The sequence below is a fragment of the Gobio gobio genome (assembly GCF_949357685.1).
Source record: "Gobio gobio genome assembly, chromosome: 4".
Lineage (NCBI taxonomy): Eukaryota > Metazoa > Chordata > Actinopteri > Cypriniformes > Gobionidae > Gobio > Gobio gobio.
In genome coordinates this window covers 30,185,798-30,206,814 of record NC_137100.1, presented here as the reverse complement: position 1 = coordinate 30,206,814, position 21,017 = coordinate 30,185,798, and the positions used below count along the sequence as shown (strand labels likewise).

The window sequence follows — 21,017 nt, the reverse complement described above, 5'->3', positions numbered from 1 at the left end:
GTCCGAGGAAGTCATGATAACCCTCAATCTCTGTTTCTGATCACAGATCAAGCCGACAGCTCAGCGAGGTCTTTGTGCAGTTGCCCTCCAGGAAAGAGCTCCCTGAATACTATGAACTGATAAGGAAGCCAGTGGACTTCAAGAAGATCAAGGTACGTGAGTTACAGTACGTCTTTTATTTCAGTGTGGCCCTAAAGCCTCAAACATCTGAACATCACGCGTTAAATGTTCTGCTGTGACGTATTATCGCAGATCAGGACTGGCACACTCATTAATATGATAACATGATAACAGCATTACCCTGCCATAGAGATCTGGTTTGTGTAAGACAAGATGTTTTTGTGCTTATAATGAGCCGGCCTTACTCGCCTTGAGTGTTGGCTCTTATTTTCTGTTGTAACTCTTAATGGCAATTTAGGTGAAGATTGTATTGGTGTTAGAAGTGCTCTTGTTTTTGCAGGAGCGTGTGCGCAGCCACAAGTACAGGAGTGTGAGCGATCTGGAGAAAGACGTCATGCTTCTTTGTCACAATGCTCAGACTTACAATCTAGAGGGCTCACAGGTGAGTGAATAAATGGATTGAACACTCTCCATGACTGTCTTAAGTATGAATTGTATAGTAGTTGTAAGGCCCGCCTAATCGTCCCAATGACTGCTTACGTTTAGCGGGTGAAGGTTTATTTCACGCGTTCGGTCTTTTCAGCGGGGCAAAGTAATTTAATTCCAATTTACTTTTGATCATGACCTTGAATTTAGGTTACAGTGCGGATTGGTTATTAGGTAATTTGTATAACAATTTAACTACACATTTGATTATTCTATTTAACTCTTTACACTTATTGAAATCATTAATTCGGTTCTCAGAGTCGCACAGGGTCCTCGCACTCGCCAGAACTCGTCAGTCCGATCATTAATCAGAGGTTATGGCTAAAGCAATATTATCTCAATAGTATTTTATCTGGCCCCCTTTAATGCGACTGCATAACAACTTAGTTAAATTCGAGCAGTTAGTCAGAAATCTAGAATCTCGCCAGATGTGCCCCATGCTCCATACAATCCGAGATCTAGTATGTACTTTTGCGGTAACAAAGGATACATCATAATGCACTAAAATCAACCATTTCAGAGTAAGTCAGAATAAATTAAATATAACAATTTATTATTAGTCAGGTAAATGCATCATGCCAATTACATAATCAATTCAAAGATAATCCATACATAACATCAAATGCTCTGAAGTAAAGAGTAAAAGATGAATACCTGTCTAGAAGACACCCAGCGTTACGGGCTGACCTGTGTAAAGTAACGCACCCTGACCCTTCTGCAACATCCCTTAAATACCAGACCACGACAGAAAACTCTTTCAAATGTAAACATGAGTTCACAATGGGAATTAGCATTAATCAAGTCCTATAGACCTGTTTTGACGACAGGAGGTAAAGACCAATTGGCCGAAGACACACCCACCACAATAAGCTAAATATCTCTAAACTCTTAAAACCTTTGTTACCTTTTGCTTTACTTCTGTGAGAATGAGACCTTTGTACCAGTCACACTGAGACATTTCAAATGATTCCAAACATGTATAATACTGTATAGTACTTGTCACATTAACCCATATAGATTTTGGGTGCATTTCAACATATGGAGAGGAGAGATGAGGGGAGGGGAATGAAATGTTGAATGGGGACGCTAAATGCACAAGAGTGAGTTGATATGTTAATTTCCTTTGTTTTCTCAGAGAGTCGCCATCTCTTAAAGTTCTTCCAGTTTTCAGTCTTACATACAGGGTTCCCACGCTTCTTGAAAGTACTTGAAAGTTCTTGCATTTCAGAGACATGGATTCAAGGCCTGGAAAGTACTTGAAAACAAACATAGATCCTTGAAAGTGCTTGAATAAAGCATTTTGTTAGAGTAGCATGGTGCTATTACAAAAAATTGGCCTTCATGCGCTGCCAAAGCCAGAACAAAACAGCATTACGGGAGGAAGCTATTTCAATATATTTCTGCTGTTCCATAAGCGTCATCTACTGTCAAAAGCCCTATTCGAATGGTAATTGTTTCTCTTGGGGTCGTAAGGTATTTTCACCATTGTCAGGGGCTAGTCTGTGATTTTATTGCCGTCCGAATCCAGAATGTCAGTGTTTTTCTCCCACCCCCCGCGTAAAAATCCCCGGCCGAATGACCTACTGTTTTTAGACAAACACCAAGGTTGTGTGGTAATTGAATTGCCATCTGAATCCACATATCTGAGTTTTCAAGATGAAATCACTTCAAAAATTCACTGTTTATATCCTTTTTGACCCCTGCAGAGCACTGTACGGTTGAGCTTTGCTGTAATTTGGATACAGTTTAAAGATCTAGACTTTCATTACTGAAATGCTGGCAAGTATTTACAAGAGCAATATATTTCATCACCGCTCCAAAAATAAAAAGAAGAAAAGCACGTAAACATTTGAAATGGTGTTAAATATGTGAAATATTTTATATGTGAAATATGTGCAGGTCTTAAAAGCTTTCAAATTGATTTTTAAAAAGGTACATGTACAGGTGATTTAATAAATAATTTTGCATATTTTTAATGCCTAACAGTTAACTTGTCCATTTCTTTTCATTTAATTGTAAAATTCATGTATACAATATTATCTCTATATTTTGATGTTTTAATTAAGTAATGATTTATAAAAAAAAGAAAACTAAAACTAGTGTGAAATAAATGTTAAAAGCAGGAATTCTGTAAAATTGGACATTTTTCCTCATTGGAAATTGTATTTTAGCTGTCAATATGCCTTAGTGTTACTGCATTAATGATAGACACAGGGACAGTAGGTATTTGATATATGGGCAGTAACACACCCACCTTTATCATATTTATTGTGCTTGATTTAAAATAAAAGGTGCTTTAAAAAGTCCTTGAATCTGGTGTTCATGAAAGAGTGGGAACCCTGTACATAGTATCACACCAACATTTTGCAGTGATTAAATGTTGCATGAATTCTATGAAGTGCTTGTCATAGATTCAAATGTTAAGCGTGTCATTACTGTACAAAGACATGTATAGCCACTGATCTGTTTGTAAATGGCTTTTGCGTGTTGTGGTTTGTCCGAAGAAGTTTATTATTGCCTGTGGATTGAATTTATTAATCTAAAAGTTTATAAGAACTGCACATTATCTGTGACCCTGGACCACAAAACCAGTCATAAGTCGCACGGGTATATTTGTGGCAATAGCAAACAATACATCGTATGGGTCAAAATTATTGATTTTTCTTTTATGCCAAAAATCATTAGGATATTAAGTAAAGATCATGTTCCATGAAGATATTTTGTACATTTCCTACCGTAAATATATAAAAAAAAATAATATTAGTAGTAATATGTGTTGCTAAGGACTTAATTTGGACAACTTTTAAGGTGATTTTCTCAATATTTAGATTTTTTTTTTGCACCGTCAGATTCCAGATTTTCAAATACTTGTATCTCGGCCAAATATTGTCCTATCCTAACAAGCTTACTTATTCAGATGATGTATAAATCTAAATAAAAAAATAAAAAAACCCTTATGACTGGTTTTGTGGTCCAGGGTTACATATTTCAGATCAGTTATATCTATTTCTAAAGATCTCTCACAGTATTTTATGTTGGATTGTGATAACTGGATTACTTACCAGATTTTGTCTGTGTTTGAATCAAAAATCAATATTTAAGATCTACTGAAATTAGCACAATCCTTGGATGGAGTCTAGACGTCTACAAAAATATAATCAAAACTTTCAATCATTTCTTAGCATCCCTTTTTATTTGAAAGGATTGATCCAGGTTATGCTTTTATTATTTTTACCTCACCTTATTTCTGCTTTATTTGTTCGGGTTGAAGGTGACACAAATAATCACAGCAAGGGGTGTGTTTGTTTTAAATAATAGCTTGTAATTTACCCTTTGTTTTTTGTAGATCTATGAGGACTCTATTGTTCTCCAGTCAGTATTCAAGAGTGCCAGACAAAAGATTGCTAGGGAAGAGAGTGACGATGACAGCAATGATGATGACGATGATGAAGAAGAATCCGAGGAAGAATGTAAGATTTTTCATTAACAAAGGAAAGGACCAATTTACTGATACTAACGAAGCTAAAGCTCTACAAATCCTTATATTTGCTTGAGAAGTGCAGTTTTCTTTCCTTTGTTGAAACAGGATGTTTGGGTGGCACATTTCAAAGACCTAAACCCCTTTTTTTAAATAGCCATAAAGCCGCCTTTTCACCATCTCCGAAGTCATTTATTTCCAGTGGAGAGTAGCACGGGAGCTTTGTGTGTGCATCATATGCACATGCATCATTTTTGTATTGAATTTTATCTTTGTGTGCGTTGAAATATTTAAAATCTTTGCAGTTAAATTGGATCGGATGTTATGTATTTTAGTTAAACTATGAGCATGAGGTGAGAATTATCATTATTTTTGCAGTAATTTTTTTTTGTAAAATTAGTATTTATGTTAAAAATACTTATTTTATAAAAATTACATTGTTATTTATGTTAATTAGCCATAGAAACACTTAAGCAAACGCACACCATCCAAGGTGCAGGTCAAAGAAAGCAAATCTGTATGAAGGAGATATGACCGCACACTCATTTGCAAATGCTTTTATTTCACCAACATTTCGGCAACAAGCTTTTCACACACCTTCACAAAGACTTGTTGTCGAAACGTTGGTGAATTAAAGTATTTGCAAGTGACTGTGCGGTTATATCTCCTTCATACAAATTAGCCATAAAAAAAACTAATATGCTTTTCTTTTAGGCATATTGGCGGTCATTTGTTGTTTTGGTATTTATTTGTGTGTTCAATATTCAATCATTTTAACATGATGAATAAGTGGAAGATAACAGCTGATTCATGGTCAGTTTGAAAGTTCCATTTGAATACTTCTAGGGGATGAAACATGGGCGTAAATTTCATCTAAAAGTTGGGGATCTAACAGTTGGGGATCTAACAGACAAAAAATATCTATCTGAAAAATTATCTTATGTCCGTTTTTTGTTTCTCTGTCATTTTATCCGGAGAACAACAAAAAACAAAAACGTAGTTGTTTAAATATGAGTTATCATAGGTTCACCACATGGTAATATAATCATTAAATTATCTTGCTTCTTCCACATAGAATTGAACAAAACCCCACATAGTGGTAGATCTACAAAATTAGCCTAATACCAGTTCACACATATCGCCGTGTTAGTTGTAGTGGGTGACTTACAACAGCTACCAAACAATAATCAATAAATAACAGAAATACATCGGTATCATCATTTTTTGTCAATGATAATTTTTTTAAATCTCAGCATTGTCTGTATTAAAGAGAAATAAAATCACTTCATCCGATGTTTTGTGAATAAAATAATGAAATGCAGTGCACCAATTTTGAAAATAGTGGTCAATTAAAGCTACACTGTGTAACTTTTTTAGTTTATTCTTAGCTAAAAACACTTTTCAAACTCACTCTTTCAAAAATATATGTGCTCATTAATGTATATTTACTTCTTTCAAGTAATAAAGTATTCTCGTAAGTTAATAATATGCCATTGAAAATACATACGGGTAATGGGTTCGAATGCGGGTCGCCATGTTGCCCCTCCATCTTGAAAGTACATCAGCCAAAGAGGGACATACCCGTGAATTCAAGCTTTGCATTTCGCGTTTTAACACTCGATGGCACCGTGTCGAATGTGGACGAGGTCGAACTGGCAGCCATATTAATCTTGGACTAAATCGGCCACCGTAGGAGTTAAAACAAAATCGGAATTGAGAGGAAGAGAAACTAATATTCACTGGATGGTCATATACCTTTTAACCGCTAGATGGGGGAAAATATCACACAGTGTAGCTTTAAGGCTTTAGTCACATCACAGCATGAACATGATTTCTACTTGCTAATCAATTGCATTGACATTCTCAATGAAGCACATCTGATTGGACAAAAATCTGTGCAATACAGGATGAGTCATTTGTATTTTTGAGAGAAGACTACATTTCTTTGTCAAATGTCTATCTCAGGGGTGTCCAATCCTGCTCCTGGAGGGACACTGTCCTGCAGAGTTTAGCTCCAACCCTGTTCCAGCTAATCAAGGTCTTATTAGGCATACTAGAAACTTCCAGACAGGTTTTGAGGCAAGTTGGAGCTAAACTCTGCAGGACAGTGGCCCTCCGGAACCGACTTTGGACACCCCTGGTCTATCTACTAAAAGTGAATTTTGGCTTTTTTTTTATCGAGTACTCTGACATATTGATGACCCCAAAAGCCACAAACTACGGTTTTCATGAGGTCTTAATGTTTAATGTTAATTTGACAATTAATTAAGCAAACAGGTTAACTACAAAGGACTGATTTAGAAAGATGTGGGTGCCATTTGAGATGGGCTTGAAATTGTCTTTTATTACAATATTTTTTTTTATTTATTTTTTTAATCCAAGCCAAGTCAGTGAAGGTGAAAATTAAGCTGAGTAAACGGGACGAGAGATGTCAGGACAAAGGCAAGAAGAGGCCGAGTCGTGGAAAGGCCAAGCCCGTGGTCAGTGACGATGACAGCGAGGAAGAACAGGAGGAGAACGTAGGTCCACCATTCCTCTCATCAATTAGGCCTGTCATTGCTACAATCTGCTTAGCTAGTTGACATTTAGCTTAATTAGACGTTTTGTAATCAAAAACCTCAGGTGCACACATTGACATTTTGATTGAATATGCTTGAGGATATTATCTAAAAAATAAAATAAAAAAAAAACAGGCTTGATAGGGCGCTTATGGGATGGCTAACCGCAAAGAGCTGCCACCACTCAAAATTTAGCCCACAGACAGCCTCTAAAAACTGGACAAAGAGATTTATAGATGCTTAGTCAGTTATCTTTCAACATCTAAGAGGTATTTGAGGTGGTATGCATTTCCCTGAGGGAATCGTTTATGAGAAAAAGGATATATTGTGCCCTTAAACCTTGCTTTCATTCCTCTCTCTTTATCCCATCTGCGGCAGTTCAAGAGGAAAATGTAAGTCTGTCTGTTTTTCTCGCTTTTGAAACCTCCCTTCACATGCGCTTTTTTCCATTAGTGCGATCGCTTCATGTCTGAATGTCAGTAAATCGCATAGTCTCCTCATATCAAGTCAGTGTGAACATGTCAGGGCCGTATGACCAAGGCCCATGAATCAGTGTGAGATTGTCTCATTATCCAGAAATAAGAAAGCACATTCAGTAACCAGTAATGAGCCTCTGCAGACCAGCAATCAGTCAGGTGTGACGTGTGGGTGGACTCGGGTCACCAGAGCTCTGGCGTGGGGCGATCTGTGTCTGCACGTGCGTGTAATGTCATTGTGTGTTTGTTTTCAGGAGCAGTCAGAGGGGAGCCAAAGCGACGATGAGTGAGGAGGAGATGAGCTGATCATCAGCATTCCTTTCACACGTTTATTTGCTTCTTTTATTGTCTTTCCTCACCCAGCTGTATTACTCTGTGCTGCACCTGAGGCTTCCAACAAGATTTATTGTTTCTATTCTCTTTTTTTAATTTTATTTTATGTTTAGACACTTTGTCTTGCGCTATTGTCCCACTTTTTTTGGCTGTTTTTTGCACCTTCAATAGCTTACAGTTATTTTCCTACATGCAGTGAGGTATTTTAGAGATCATTTCTGAATGCTTGTACATAATTTACATTTATGCAATGTTTAAAAAAAAAGTTTGATAAAAACTAAATCTGAATTTCATCAAAGAACGTCATTATAAGCTATTCAAACCTTCTTTTTTTTTTTTTAAACCTTACCCTTGGTTAAACCTGTTTTTATAAACTTATGAAGCATATAAAAAAGTGTTACTTAACGTGAAATCCTCACAGTATTTCATATCATTTAGATTAGATCCTATAATAAAGTGACTTCTATATTGTATTGCATGCAGCACAAAAGCCAGCAGAGATTACAAATGTTTTTTAGATGGGAGCATTAATCAGCCCTGTACCGTTTCAGTGGTATGTGATATACGAATTTGACCAGCTTTGTATCATATACATAGATGTGACGATTTATTTTTCATATTCAGTGTTTTTCATTCACTAGTGTTATATTCTGCAGTCTCACTTTCCTTTATTTTTTATTTTTTATTTACAGTGGAGAAGAGTGTCTCACAATACTTCAATATTTCAAAGATCATGTAGATAAGACAATCAGTATTTTAAAGCATATATATGTATAAATATAAACCAGGTCAAATTGGCTACCTTTTTCCTTTAAAAAAACTGTGTTTTTAAGGAATAGGACATTTTTTAAAAATGATTCATTGCTCTTATACTGTATTGGTTGAAATATGCATTTCATTTGGTTTTTTAATGAATGTTGTCGCTTTTAAAAATGTACTCATTAAGGCACTTGCATTATTGTCAATGAGAACTATTTTTGATCTGTTCTCCTGTGTGCCATTGGTCATTTCTGACATCTCTTTTGTATGTGCTTGGTAACTTCTCTAAAGTGTCATAATAAGTGCTTTCCTTGCACACTGTCTTTGTGGTTGTAGCTCATAGCCCAAAGTAAACATCACCAATCATAACCTTTCTCTCGTTGATCTCTGGAGTAATGTCATGCTGATTGTCTATAATTGTGACTTGATATATTTACATGTTTGCAATGCTCCTCTTATAATCCTTGTGTATTGCAACCAGTCATGATGTGCTAGGAACATTTGCAATATCCCAAATATTACATTTTAGATGTATATGGCGTCGTCTGCTTTATTAAAATGGAAGCTTAATAAGCTTAATAGTCATTTGAGATAATTACCTGTCACTTTGCAGTTGCTGTTTACCTAAAGCCACCAAGCTACAGTAATTGCAGGGCCAGTCCCCAAGCAACACTGAGATTATGTACCTTGCTAAGGGTTGAAATAATAATGAGAGAGGATTCTTCAATTACCCCCACATGCAAGCAAACCTGTAACGTCTAGGTCAGACATTTTCAAACGGGGGTCAAGAGGGACATGGTGATGGAAAAATTATATATTTTACTTAATTAAAATACTTTTTGCGTTCTCTTGCAAAAGTTTTGCTTTCCCCCGAGAAACTTTGCATTCACTCCCAAAACCTTTTGAGTTCTTTGCAAGCGAACACAACATTTCTCGGGGGGATACAAAACTTGTGCGAGAGAACGCAAAAGCATTGAATTATTCAGCTTTGCCAAAGGAATCAGGAATAAACTACATTTTTAAAAGACTTCTTTTAAAAAAAAGAACAAATCTTAGACTTTTTATGGTAGCTGGCTTTATAAGGATGTCCCTCACAAAGGATCATAATTTTTCAGCGTCCTTGACATCCAAAAGATGGTTGGCTGTTAGGATACCGCCGCTCCTATAGCTCAGCACATTTAAATGTTGTGTATGATATTGCTGACTTCAAGAACACATCTGGCCAATTGAACATCCTTCACCTTTAAAGTTCATCTCAAACAAGTGTTCTACCTCATATGAGCACTGAGGGGCAGTGCAGAGGTCCCTCGTAGGTTTACCATGGTTCTTTTTTCCTCCGAGATCAAAAACAGCTTTTCTTTCAGAGCTCCAGCCATTTAAATGGAGTTCTAAGCTGATTCAGTCCATGAGTACAGTCCATTTCTGCCCTGTTTGTCTTCCACTTTGAAGTGGCAAGCTGTTTAGATAGCGGTAAGCCTCAGAAGATAGAGATAAATTGGGCAGTAATCCTTGTCTCTGTGCCAGGGATGTCAAATGGAAATAGTCAGGTGCCAATGCAATCCCTGCTATTCCTCTGTAGCCTTTGTGAGCTCTTTTCCCGGTCATCCGAGTGACCGATGTGGTGATAACCAAGGCCGTTTCTCAAACAATCTCTCTCAGAAGTGCGTAGAAAATTAGCCATGTATGACTGAATGAAAGGACCAGGTGCTCCCTATTATTAGAAGTTCTGCTGCTAATCGCGCTTTATATCACATATGTAGGGTCTCAGGCCTATGAATAGCCAAAATGCGTCACTTAAAAGGGCTAGGAGAGAATGCATTGATCCCTCTGGCATTCCAGAGTTCGTGATCGGTTAACTGCATGACTGAGGAAATGAAATGAATTAAACCTTACGGCGTATATATTTGCTTCACCATAATCTGACCGCTGAACCAGCATTTATATAACTTGACTGCCGCATCTCCACCATCGGAGAGCATGATCAAAGCCTGTGGTCAGCGAAATTTCCGTCGAACATTCATGAAATGCAGCACTTGTATTGAATTAACTTTATCGACTTTTTTTTAGCAGAGGCAGATTAAGGTGAACCTGAGATTAAAAAGTGCTTTATAGAGAAATCTATAGTGTAATTTATTCCATGATTAGGCCTTATCTGGCTCTCTTGCATCTAATTTGCCTAGATAACAGGGTCTTGGATAGCAATAGCTCTGCTCAATATTATCTAAAAGGAGATTGTTTTTTAAAAAAAATGAATAGAATAAGGAAAACTCAAACTCAGTCATGTAGGAAAATTGGCACATTTGAATGAGATAAACACTCTAGGGGACCAGCCTAAATCTGCTGCCTTTTAACTCTCCCTTGTGTGTGAAACTGGCAGAAAGGTGCTTTATTCAGATGTGTCCGGACCAGCATAGACAATGAGATACTGTAAACCATCACATCTTCGTTCACAGGCTGCCATACAAAAGAACGCTTGAAGTGGCTTATTTGAAGGATTGCATATCAACTTTGAGCTGTCTGTTCAGTGTCTGAACAGTTAACCCGTATGGTGTGCACATGCTAATGTATGGTCTTGACCATGATGCAGGATTTCCTGTTTTCAAGGTGTGAAAATTGTACACACAGACATGTTTATGAGGTGTGTCACTGGAATATTCTATAGATCCTTGTTACCTTGCTATAGATCCTCTGCTACTCTGGAAATCCCTGTACCATCACGAGTAGGAACTATCATGAGTAAAAATGGATAATTGCAGTTTTTGTTTGATTGTAGGGATGCAAGAGCTCCATGATGTAGGATGTAGAGAAAATGTTGCAGCTTCTTGAGCATTGATTTTTAATCTTCAACTAAATGTGTTTTGCCTATATTTTGTACATCGTATATGGACTTTCAAAATCATGCAGTTTTATAAAGACCCAGATGTTCATAAAATATATATTTTTTAATTAATACTTAATGATGCTGTACCTACAATAAATGTTCACTGGAGCATTTGATTATAAATTAAATAATATCCAAACGTTTATTCATTCACATGATCTTTTGTGTAGAAGCGGACAGTGTAAATAAACGACATTCTCAGTAAACAGATTTTGATCAATCATTTGAAAGAACTACTGAGATACAGACCTATTTAAAGGGATAATTCACCCAAAAATGAAAATCACCCCGATTTTCTCACCCTAAGCCATCCTTGGTGTAAATGACTTTCTTCTTTTAGACGAATACAATCTGAGATATTTTACATAATGTCTTGGCTTTATAATAGCAGTGAATAGAGGATGAAATTTTGAAGCCCAAAAAAGTGCATCCATCCATCATGAAAGTAATCCACACGGCTCTGGGAGGGTTAATAAAGGCCTTCTGAAGAGGATCAATGCGTTTGTGAAAGAAAAATATCAATATTTAAAACTTTATAGACTAAAATAACTAGCTTCCGACAGACGGCTGTATGCATCGTATGCACGAGAGGTGTCAAAGCTTACACTACTCCTACATCATGTCAGGGGTTACTCTTTTGGTGTAAGTTGACTTGCGCAGGCAGTCAGCTGGAAGCTAGTTATTTTCGTTTTTATAGTTTTAAATATTTTATATTTTTAGATATTTTTCTTACACAAACGCATTGATTCGCTTTAGAAGGCCTTTATTAACCCTCCGGAGTCGTGTGGATAACTTTAATGATGGATGAATGCACTTTATTGGGCTTCAAAATATCGTCCTCTATTCACTGCCATTATAAATCTAGGATGAGCCAGGACATTATTTAATATATCTCCGATTGTATTTGTCTGAAAGAAGTCATATACACCTAGGATGGCTTGAATGTTAGTAAATCATGAGGTAATTTTCATTTTTGGGTGAACTATCCCTTTAAATCAGTAAGGACAATGTGAATATTTGATTTACACCTTGATATTTATCATGATGTAAAGAATCAAATGCTTTCACTCCATTGCACTTCCTGTCTAGGATCTCAGCATAAATGGCAAGAGAGAAATATTTACATTTATGCATTTAGCAGATGATTTTATCCAAAGCTAGTGCATTCAAACTACAAATCTTGAACCAATATGAACTTACATTTACATGTATGCATTTGGCAGGCGCTTTAAATCCAAAGCAACTTACAGTGCACATATAACAGGGACAATCCCCCTGGAGCAACATGGAGTAAAGTGCTTCGCTCAAGGATACACTGGTGGTGGCAACTGCTGGTATCGTGCTAATAACTTGTTATTAGCACAATGCTACCAGTTGCACTGGGTCAAGTCTAGCCTGTAGTGCTATTTCAAATTATCACATTAACTATGAACATTATTTACATTTTTTTAACACTATCATTTCAAACTTCACAGCTTTTTTGTTGTTGTGATGTGTTGCATGTAAAGTGTTTTTGTGCTATATTTGTTGTCTAATGCAGTGCCAGTAAAACATAAGTAAGTGTGCCTTAAGACGAGTATATATAGAAAGTGAATTTAAGCTGAAATCAGTGTGTGTTCATCTTTGGAGCAGCTGTGCTGACATGGCTGACTGCCGAAAGTAATGGAAGACCCTGGGATACGAGTTCACTTTGGGTAATCTTGAAGTATGGCATGCGGAGGGGTGCCACGGTGGGAGTCAGCCCTCTGCTTGATGTGCTGCAGAGGAATTTTAGTCTGAAAGAGGGGGCGGATTAAAAGCAATAGCCCCGGCAGGTGGTTTTATTGTATTGAGGGAATATGTGAGGTCTGTACTCTGTTCTCTCTCACTTTGCTTCTTTGAATGTTTTCACCTCCTTTTTCTGAAAAGACTTTGACCAGAACTTCCCTGAGTATAGTTTAAAATTCCATGACTTGTGAACATAATTCGAAGAACAGATATTTGCATGCATTCTTATTCACACACTCTCCCTTTCTAAACCATCCATCCATTTTACAAACGGCATGTCCTAAATCAGGGGTTTTCAATTGTATTTCAGACTCCTAAATATAATCATTCTTGTGTGAGGGATAGGGTTGTGAAGGGAAAATTGATTTCAATTCAGGAATCAGATACTTGTTATAAAATTAAAATTTTGATTCTGCTTCTCGATTCCTGTGTGTGCATTTTAATGTGATTATAAACCTTTCAAGTGCAAGAGGACGCGAAAGAGAACTCAATTTGGTACTAGCACGCTGTTTTCTCAAGCTACCAAACTGGCCGTCTCTCATATAGTCTGCAGATACTCAATTGAGTTCTCTTTCATGTTTTATTGCGCTTGACCGGAAATACACAAAATATTGTCAAAATATTCACATATATTTGGGGCCTGTACAAATACACACATTTGTAGTCTTTGCACATGGAGACTATGCAGTGTTATGTAACATTTTAATCAAATTTCTGTCTAAATAGATCTACTTAAAAAAAAAAAAACTTAAAACACTGTTAAATTTTTTATTTTTTTTTGCTCAGTTGTATTTATTTGTGCTATTGCTAATTTGTTTATTTGTTCTTATTTTATTACTAAATTGTCTTTAAAATGTATTATATTTATATGTTAGTTTACGCTAATCATTTTTGCTATGGTAGTTTTATTAAAACCATGAACAAAACTTCCCTTTTGTTCAGTCACTCCGAGTAACATCAGTGATTGACGAATGGGGGTATCGCTTAGAAAGAAATTAAATGCCATGGGCCTGCGGAATTTGCATAGCGTAACTCCGCCCCACCTCGTGGGTATATAAGGGAGTACGCTGGCAATGTCGCATTATGTTTCTGCTTCGGAGCAAAGAGTATCTCTTCACTCTTGCAGTTCTCTCTTCAGTTCTTCGAGATGAGCGGTTCTCCAGTGTGTTGGTGCCCTCCAGCGATCTCACATTGCCTGCCTGCTGATCTGTGCAGTGATCTGCAACAGCTGTGTGTGTTTTCCCTGGGCGCTTCAGGACTCTGCAGAGCTTCCTCTCACAAAAAGAGCTTGCGCATGGCATGTCTTTTTAAAAACATGACCAATGTTGCAGTCGAGACTCAATGAGAGAGTCCCCTCTGCCACACCCCAATCTACCGTCTCCGAGAGAGATGGTAATTTGGCTGGTGGCCAGGGTGACCTGAGGGTTGCGGTGTGGTATAAAGAACCCCCGACGATCATTCCTCGGGCCACACCCCCCTCTCGCACCCTGCTACCCGCGAGTGCTTGGACTGAAGTGGCGGGACCGTCTGTTGACGCCCCGTTCACACTCCAGATAGCGACGAGATGTCGATTGCCGCATCTCAAGGTGAAGATTTGGCTGTGCTGCCGCCTTCGGGTGTGCCAGCACTGCCCGGGTCTGACCCAGAGTTGACAGCCATGTTATCTTGGGCAGCCGCGGGCCTCGGGCCCCGCACCCAATGCCTTTCGTTCCCGAGGTGAATGAGGTGGTCACGCACTCCTGGAAGTCCCTGTGTCTTCCCTTGGCCGCTTCTCTGCCCTCGATGGGGCCACGGCCAAAGGGTGCACTGGCTTCATGGCCCTGACTTCATTGTACCTAGCAAAAGCGATGGGTCATGGCCAGTTCTGGACCTGCATGTCTTGAAACGAACCCTTCTTTGGCTTCCTTCAAGATACTGGCAGCGTAACGCACCTCGAATACGTTCGTCCTGGATTGGTCTGCAGTGTTGACCTGAAGGATCCGTACTCTCATGTCTCCATTTCTCCCCTGACCCAGACCGTCCTGCGGTCTGCCTTCGGGGGGCGGGCATTCCAGTGTGCGGTTCTCCCATTCGGGGAACCCTAACCCTAACTCCTGTCACCTCGCAACTTCACTGAAGTCCCTGTGCCACGCAGGCACACGGGGTTCGCATCCCAAATTTTCTTGATGACTGGCTGAACCAGCTCACTCTCCGGAGCGGGTTTGCGAACACAGGGATGCGGTACTTTGGCACCTCACCCGCTTGGGCCTTTGGGTCATCTGGGAAAAGAGCAAACTCTCCCCTGCGTAGAGGATCTCTTTTCTCGGCTCGGTCGCCGTGCTCGCGCAGGGCGAGCGTGCACAGTCGTTGCTGACTTCCCTTCGTCAACTCGAGGGCAGGGACTGAAGTTATTTGAGAGGATCCTGGGGCATATGGCATCCATAGCCGCGGTAACGCCGCTCGGATTGCTTCATATGACACCGCTTCTGCACTGGCCTCGCGATCAAGTTCTGAGATGGGCATGGCAACAAGGCACGCTCTGGGTCCCAGTGGCTCGGGCCTGCCGTCTTACCTTCATCCCGTGCGAACCTCACTTTCTACGGGCAGAGTTCCCTTAGAACGAGTTTCTGGGCATATTGTTGTATCAACAAATGTCTCTGTCACGGGCTGGGGTGCTATGCACAATTGACATGCTGCCATGGGCTCCTGGAGGGGACCCCAGTGCCCATGGCGTGTCAATTGCCTCGAGTTGCTGGCAGTACGGTTTGCTCTGCATCGCTTCCAGGCGTTGCTCTAGGGCTAACATGTACTAGTCCGAACAGAAAATTTGCCAACAGTAGCGTACATCAACCGACAAGGTGACCTACGCTACCGCCAGATGTAGCAACTCGCCTGCCATCTCCTCATATGGAGTCAGAAGCATCTGAGGCCGCTTTGTGCCATTTGCCGTGTAGCTGATGATCTCTCACGATTCAGTCACTTCCTGGTGAATGGAGACTCCATCCCCAGATGGTTCAGCTGTTTTGGGAACAGCTTGGCGACGCACAGGTAGATCTGTTGCCTCCCACGACTCTTCCCATTGTTGCTTGTTTTTCTACCTCGAGGGAACCCTCAGCCCAGGTGCACTAGCGCACAGCTGCCACGGGGCCTTCCCCAGTGAGCCTTCTTGCACAGACACTGTGCAAGATCAGGGAGGACAAAGAGCAGGTCCTTTTGGTCACCCCATATTGGCCCGGCCGAACCTGGTTCTCCAAACTCATGCTCCTTGCGACAGCCCCCTCCCTGTTCGATTTCTCTGAGGAAGGACCTCCTTTCTCAAAGACGGGGCACCCTATGGCCCTGATGTCTGTAACCTGTACGTGTGGGTTCTGGACGGGAAGCGGTAGGTTTGAGTACCCTACCACCTCAGGTGGTGGCTACCATCTCTTCCGCTAGGGCCTTGTCTACGAGACACACCTATTCGTTGAAGTGGAACCTCTTCATCACCTGGTGCTCTTCTCGACGAGAAGACCCCCAGAAATGCCCGATCGGGTCCATGCTCCCATTTCTACAAGAAGGGTAGGAAAGAAGGCTGTCTCCTTCCACCCCGAAAGTCTATGTGGCCGCTATCTCAGCCTTCCACAACCTTGTAGAGACAAAAAAGGTAAGTCAGCACGACCTGGTCATCAGGTTTGTGAGGAGGGCAAGGAGACTGAATCCTCCTCGCTCTCCCCTCGTACCTTCTTGTGACTTTGCAGTGGTCTTATCAGCCCTGCAGAGAGCTCCCTTTGAGCCACTGTGGTCAGCCGAGCTTAAGTTCCTGTCGATGAAGACAGTGCTTTGGACCGCTTTGGACTCCATCAAGAGGATAGGGGACCTGCAGGCATTTTCGGTTGACGAAGCATGCCTGGAATTCTGGCCGGCCGACTCTCACGTGATCCTGAGACCCCTGCCAGGATATGTGCCCAAGGTTCCCACCACTCCGTTCAGGGACCAGGTGGTGAACCTGCAAGCGCTGCCACTAGGAGTGTGGCCTCCTCTTGGGCTCTAGCGCATGGCGCCTTGCTGACAGACATCTGCAGAGCTGCAGGCTGGGCGACACCCAACACATTCGCCAGGTTCTATTACCTCAGAGTGGAGCCAGTGTCCTCTCATGTACTCGCCTCAACTAGTGGCCGGTAACTGGACAGGCTCAGGTGTCTTCGCTTGCTCGCCATTCCACTCCACAGACTGGATACATGCAATATTTTCTCAGTTGTGCTTCTCCTGAAAAAGTTGTGCTTTTTCTTGTGGAAAAACCTTAGGAATTATAGTTAAAGAAAGAAAGTGCAATGACCACATATATCCAGCAGAGGTCCATAGGGACTTCATTTTCACTTCATTGATTTTGTGTGTGTGTGTGTGTGTGTGTGTGTGTGTGTGTGTGTGTGTGTGTGTGTGTGTGTGTGTGTGTGTGTGTGTGTGTGTGTGTGTGTGTGTGTGTGTGTGTGTGTGTGTGTGTGTGTGTGTGTGTGTGTGTGTGTGAACATGCATGTTGCATTTGTGCTCTAGTATTAGTTGATTGTAATTGAATTGTTTATTGTATTTGCCAATTTCTATAAAATGGCTCTCTGTTGGAGTCACACACGTGTTTGTGTGTGTGTGTGTGTGTGTGTGTGTGTGTGTGTGTGTGTGTGTGTGTGTGTGTGTGTGTGTGTGTGTGTGTGTGTGTGTGTGAGAGAGAGAGAGACAGATAGAAAGTTTGTTCCACTTTGTGTTTATGCTCTAGGACCAGTCCTTGATTTAAATGTAGAAATTTTCAGATTTATACTGGATTTATTTAAAAAAAAATTGACAAACAAATAGAAATATATATTTTTTCCATTAATTACCAAAATCTACAAAATTCCCCAGACACCTGTGTGTGTTTGTGTGTGTGAGTAAACATGCTTGTTCCATGTTGCATTTGTGCTCTAGTTTTAGGCAATTTTTCAGATTTATGCCAGTTTTGTTGATTTTATTTGCCAATTTCTATACAAATGCGCTCTGTTGCAGTCCACTTTGTGTTTATGCTCTAGGACCAGACCTTGATTTAAATGATCCAGATTTATATTGGATTTTGTTTTATTTTGTGACAAACAAAATTATTATTATTATTTTTTTAAATAATTTTTCCATTAATTTTCAATGTGGGGTCAATCCGACCCAGAGGACCTTAAATGGTAAAAAAATGTTTTACACACCTTTAGAACAACCAAATCAAGCCCAGATTTGTTGTGCATGTTTAGATAGATTATTTAGGAAAAGTCACAGAGTCTCATACCCCTGAGATGAAGGGAACACTTTTCTAAAAATGAAGGAAAAGTCCAGTGGGCTCAGCAGGACCCCAAGGGGTGATTAAGGGTTAAAGACGGAAAAAAACTATCAACACGCCAGGCGCACAGTCTAAAAGGGCTGTACCTTGTCACTTAATGAGTCATGGGTGTGTTTTGGGCGTAACGTGCAATAAACCAATCAGAGGCTGCATCTGAAAACCTAGGCAGCTGACTTGTTGCCTCGCAGAGACTTAAGTTATAAGGCAGCGTTTGCACACAAAGGCACCTCACAAAACTGATTTCGAACAGACTTCTGAGGCAGCGAACAATTTAATGATCTACAGCAAAATAGCGTGAGCTTATCAATGAATACTAAACTTCACAATGAATTTTTCATTTATATAGTATCTCCACTTTGTCGGTCGATCAGATCAGATGAAGGTCTCTCAGGAGGCAGGAAGTGAAGCTAACATTGGATTCAGACGTGCCTTGACGCCTTCCTACCTTGAAATGTGTCCTCCGAAGGCAGCATTTTCCATTTTTCGGATGCAGCCAGAGTTTCATGCCGGATTCCCTATTTACATGGTGGAATTTGCAAGCGGAAAGACTGAACGCTTCTCCAGAGCGGAATCCTTTTATTTTTAATATTTAAAAATGTTTGTGTGCTGCTGCCTTAGTGTGCTCTGTGCGTACGCGTGTTGTACACCCGCCTATATGCACATAGTACTAACGCGCTCTTTAAATAACAAAAAATACAGCGCAGTCGATTTCAGTTGCCTCAAACTAGCAATGTGCCAACAATGCGCCTGAACCAGCCTCGTTTTCAGACCAGTATGTCCATGGGCCAACAGATGGGAACATAAAAATTATCGGGCTAAAACTTGCAAAAAACTCTTGCATTGCGCCTGGCGTTGCATTGTGCTGGGTGTATGATAGGGCCCATAGTTTTACAAATGAGGAAAATCTTTGAAGGATAAACAAATTAAAAAATTTCAGTCATCACATTAAAAATAACATCTAAATTGGATAATATTCAGACTGCTTTGAAGTGCTGAAAAAAGTACTTGGAAGTCCTTGTAAAGTTCTTCATTCTTATAACATTGGTAAATAACTAATTGTCTAATTTGCTGGGTCATGGTCAAAGATTTATTTGATTTATACCGTTGTCATATTTTAAGGTTGCCGCTGTTGTCAACAGCATTTTGGTCTTTTTTCTCTCTGCTATCGCTTTGCATGAATGTCATTTTCATTTATTTCAATTTATCAAATAGCTTCAATGGGCAGCAAGATTAGATAATGTCTGCCATACCTTGGCTTTTGGTGAATTGACTGGTCCAGGCGCTTGGAGTGCAAAATATTTCACTATGCAGATTTCGCAGTGGAGAAATATTCGATGATAGACTTTCATCTGTGGATAATGGTGTGCTTTTGCTCTCATTCAGGTTGCCAGTGTGATCAGATATTTATATATTTATTTTTATTATTGAAAATATTATATATTTTTTCACAGGGGTATCATCTGTTGGCCATGTTGCCACTCAAATAATCATGCACTGAGAAGCTCATTTAAAATTAACAATTTTTGTTTTTATTGCTTGAACAACCTTTACCTTAACCTTTACGACTTCTGAGGAAAAATTATTCTCTGAATGACATCTCAGAAGACATCTGAATAAAACATCCAAACAAACAAAAATTTTACAATAGAAAAAAATTCCCTTCCCCACCCTTAACTTTTGACTTAATAATTCAGCATTGTTTCACTGTACAAACATTTGGAACAAATGAAGACGTATAATCACATGGTGGCCTTTTGTGATTAAACTTGAAGACTGGCAAGCTGCCCTGTTTCACTACAATGGTTATGACGCCGCATATTGTTCTCAGGGAGTCTTGTTGCATTAAACCAATTTCAATGTGCTTTGTCAGATATGAGGCTGATGACAATGTCTGGGGAAATGTGGGTTGAACAATTATGTACCTCTGTGTTCAGAAGCATGTCTTGTACAAAGCAATTGCATCATTACACCACCTCAAGCTGAGATTTTTTTTTTTTACATGTTCTTAATTAAAATAAAAATTTGTGTGTGTGTGTGTATACATACATACCTACCTACATAAATCAATTGTGAGCACAATGAATGCAGTGCAGGTCATAGCACACAAAGGGTTAGCGAGGTGCTCACCTTCTTTTTCGTGTTCTGCATGTCAAATCTTTGGGCCAGCCTGCATAGTAAGGATATTTACTGTGTTAGGCATAGGGCAGGAAGACTCTTCAGATGCTGTAGATGTCAGCTGTTGCTGAATAAGGAGACAGTGAATCCTTGTTTTTTTCCCCTGTGGTATCTGCAATTGTACTCTGTAAAATAGCAAGTACATGTTATCCAGCATAAGGAGCTGTGTGAGTCATAGATAATAGAAATGTGAATTACTTTGAACCATAGACCGTAAAAAATATGGACTTCATTGGCTTCCTCTGAAGAAAAGGGAAACCTCCGAATATAGCGCTGACATCTTGCGCTGCGCAGTATGCACAGTGGAGAGCAGGAAGTAGAGCTGCGATATCAAAAGCCCACCCACACTCTCGCAGACGCAGAACAATTCATGATGTCGGTGTGAAATAAACAATTATGGAAATGTAGAAATTAAAGCTAAAGCTCCAATCTCCTCCCGAAAATCCAGAAAAAAGTCAGTTGGTGCCTCAGTGACAACTTCACTCAGAGAAGCTCTCAATCTCAGCTGTCAATCATGACGTCACACGCCCCATTTTTATAGCATCAAATAACAAACTAAAATTAAACTTATTTAAAAAACGAACACTTGAAATTAAATCAGCATGATAAAAACTGCCTAAAATGACATATGTGTTTCATTTGATTTTTGCTAGTGCAGGCTAGGCCTAGTTAT

The 21,017-nt window shown here is 39.7% G+C and overlaps 1 protein-coding gene across 1 annotated transcript in view; it reads left to right on the top strand.

The window, feature by feature from the left end:
* smarca2 (SWI/SNF related BAF chromatin remodeling complex subunit ATPase 2) overlaps positions 1-8,794 on the top strand; it is a 74,271-nt gene extending 65,477 nt beyond the window's left edge. The window contains exons 27-31 of the mRNA XM_079815252.1: positions 47-152; positions 461-562; positions 3,953-4,076; positions 6,467-6,603; positions 7,373-8,794. Coding sequence (XP_079671378.1) covers positions 47-152; positions 461-562; positions 3,953-4,076; positions 6,467-6,603; positions 7,373-7,408 — 505 coding nt within the window. The 3' untranslated portion in view covers positions 7,409-8,794. The remainder of the gene's footprint in view (positions 1-46; positions 153-460; positions 563-3,952; positions 4,077-6,466; positions 6,604-7,372) is intronic.
* Positions 8,795-21,017: the final 12,223 nt, after the last annotated feature.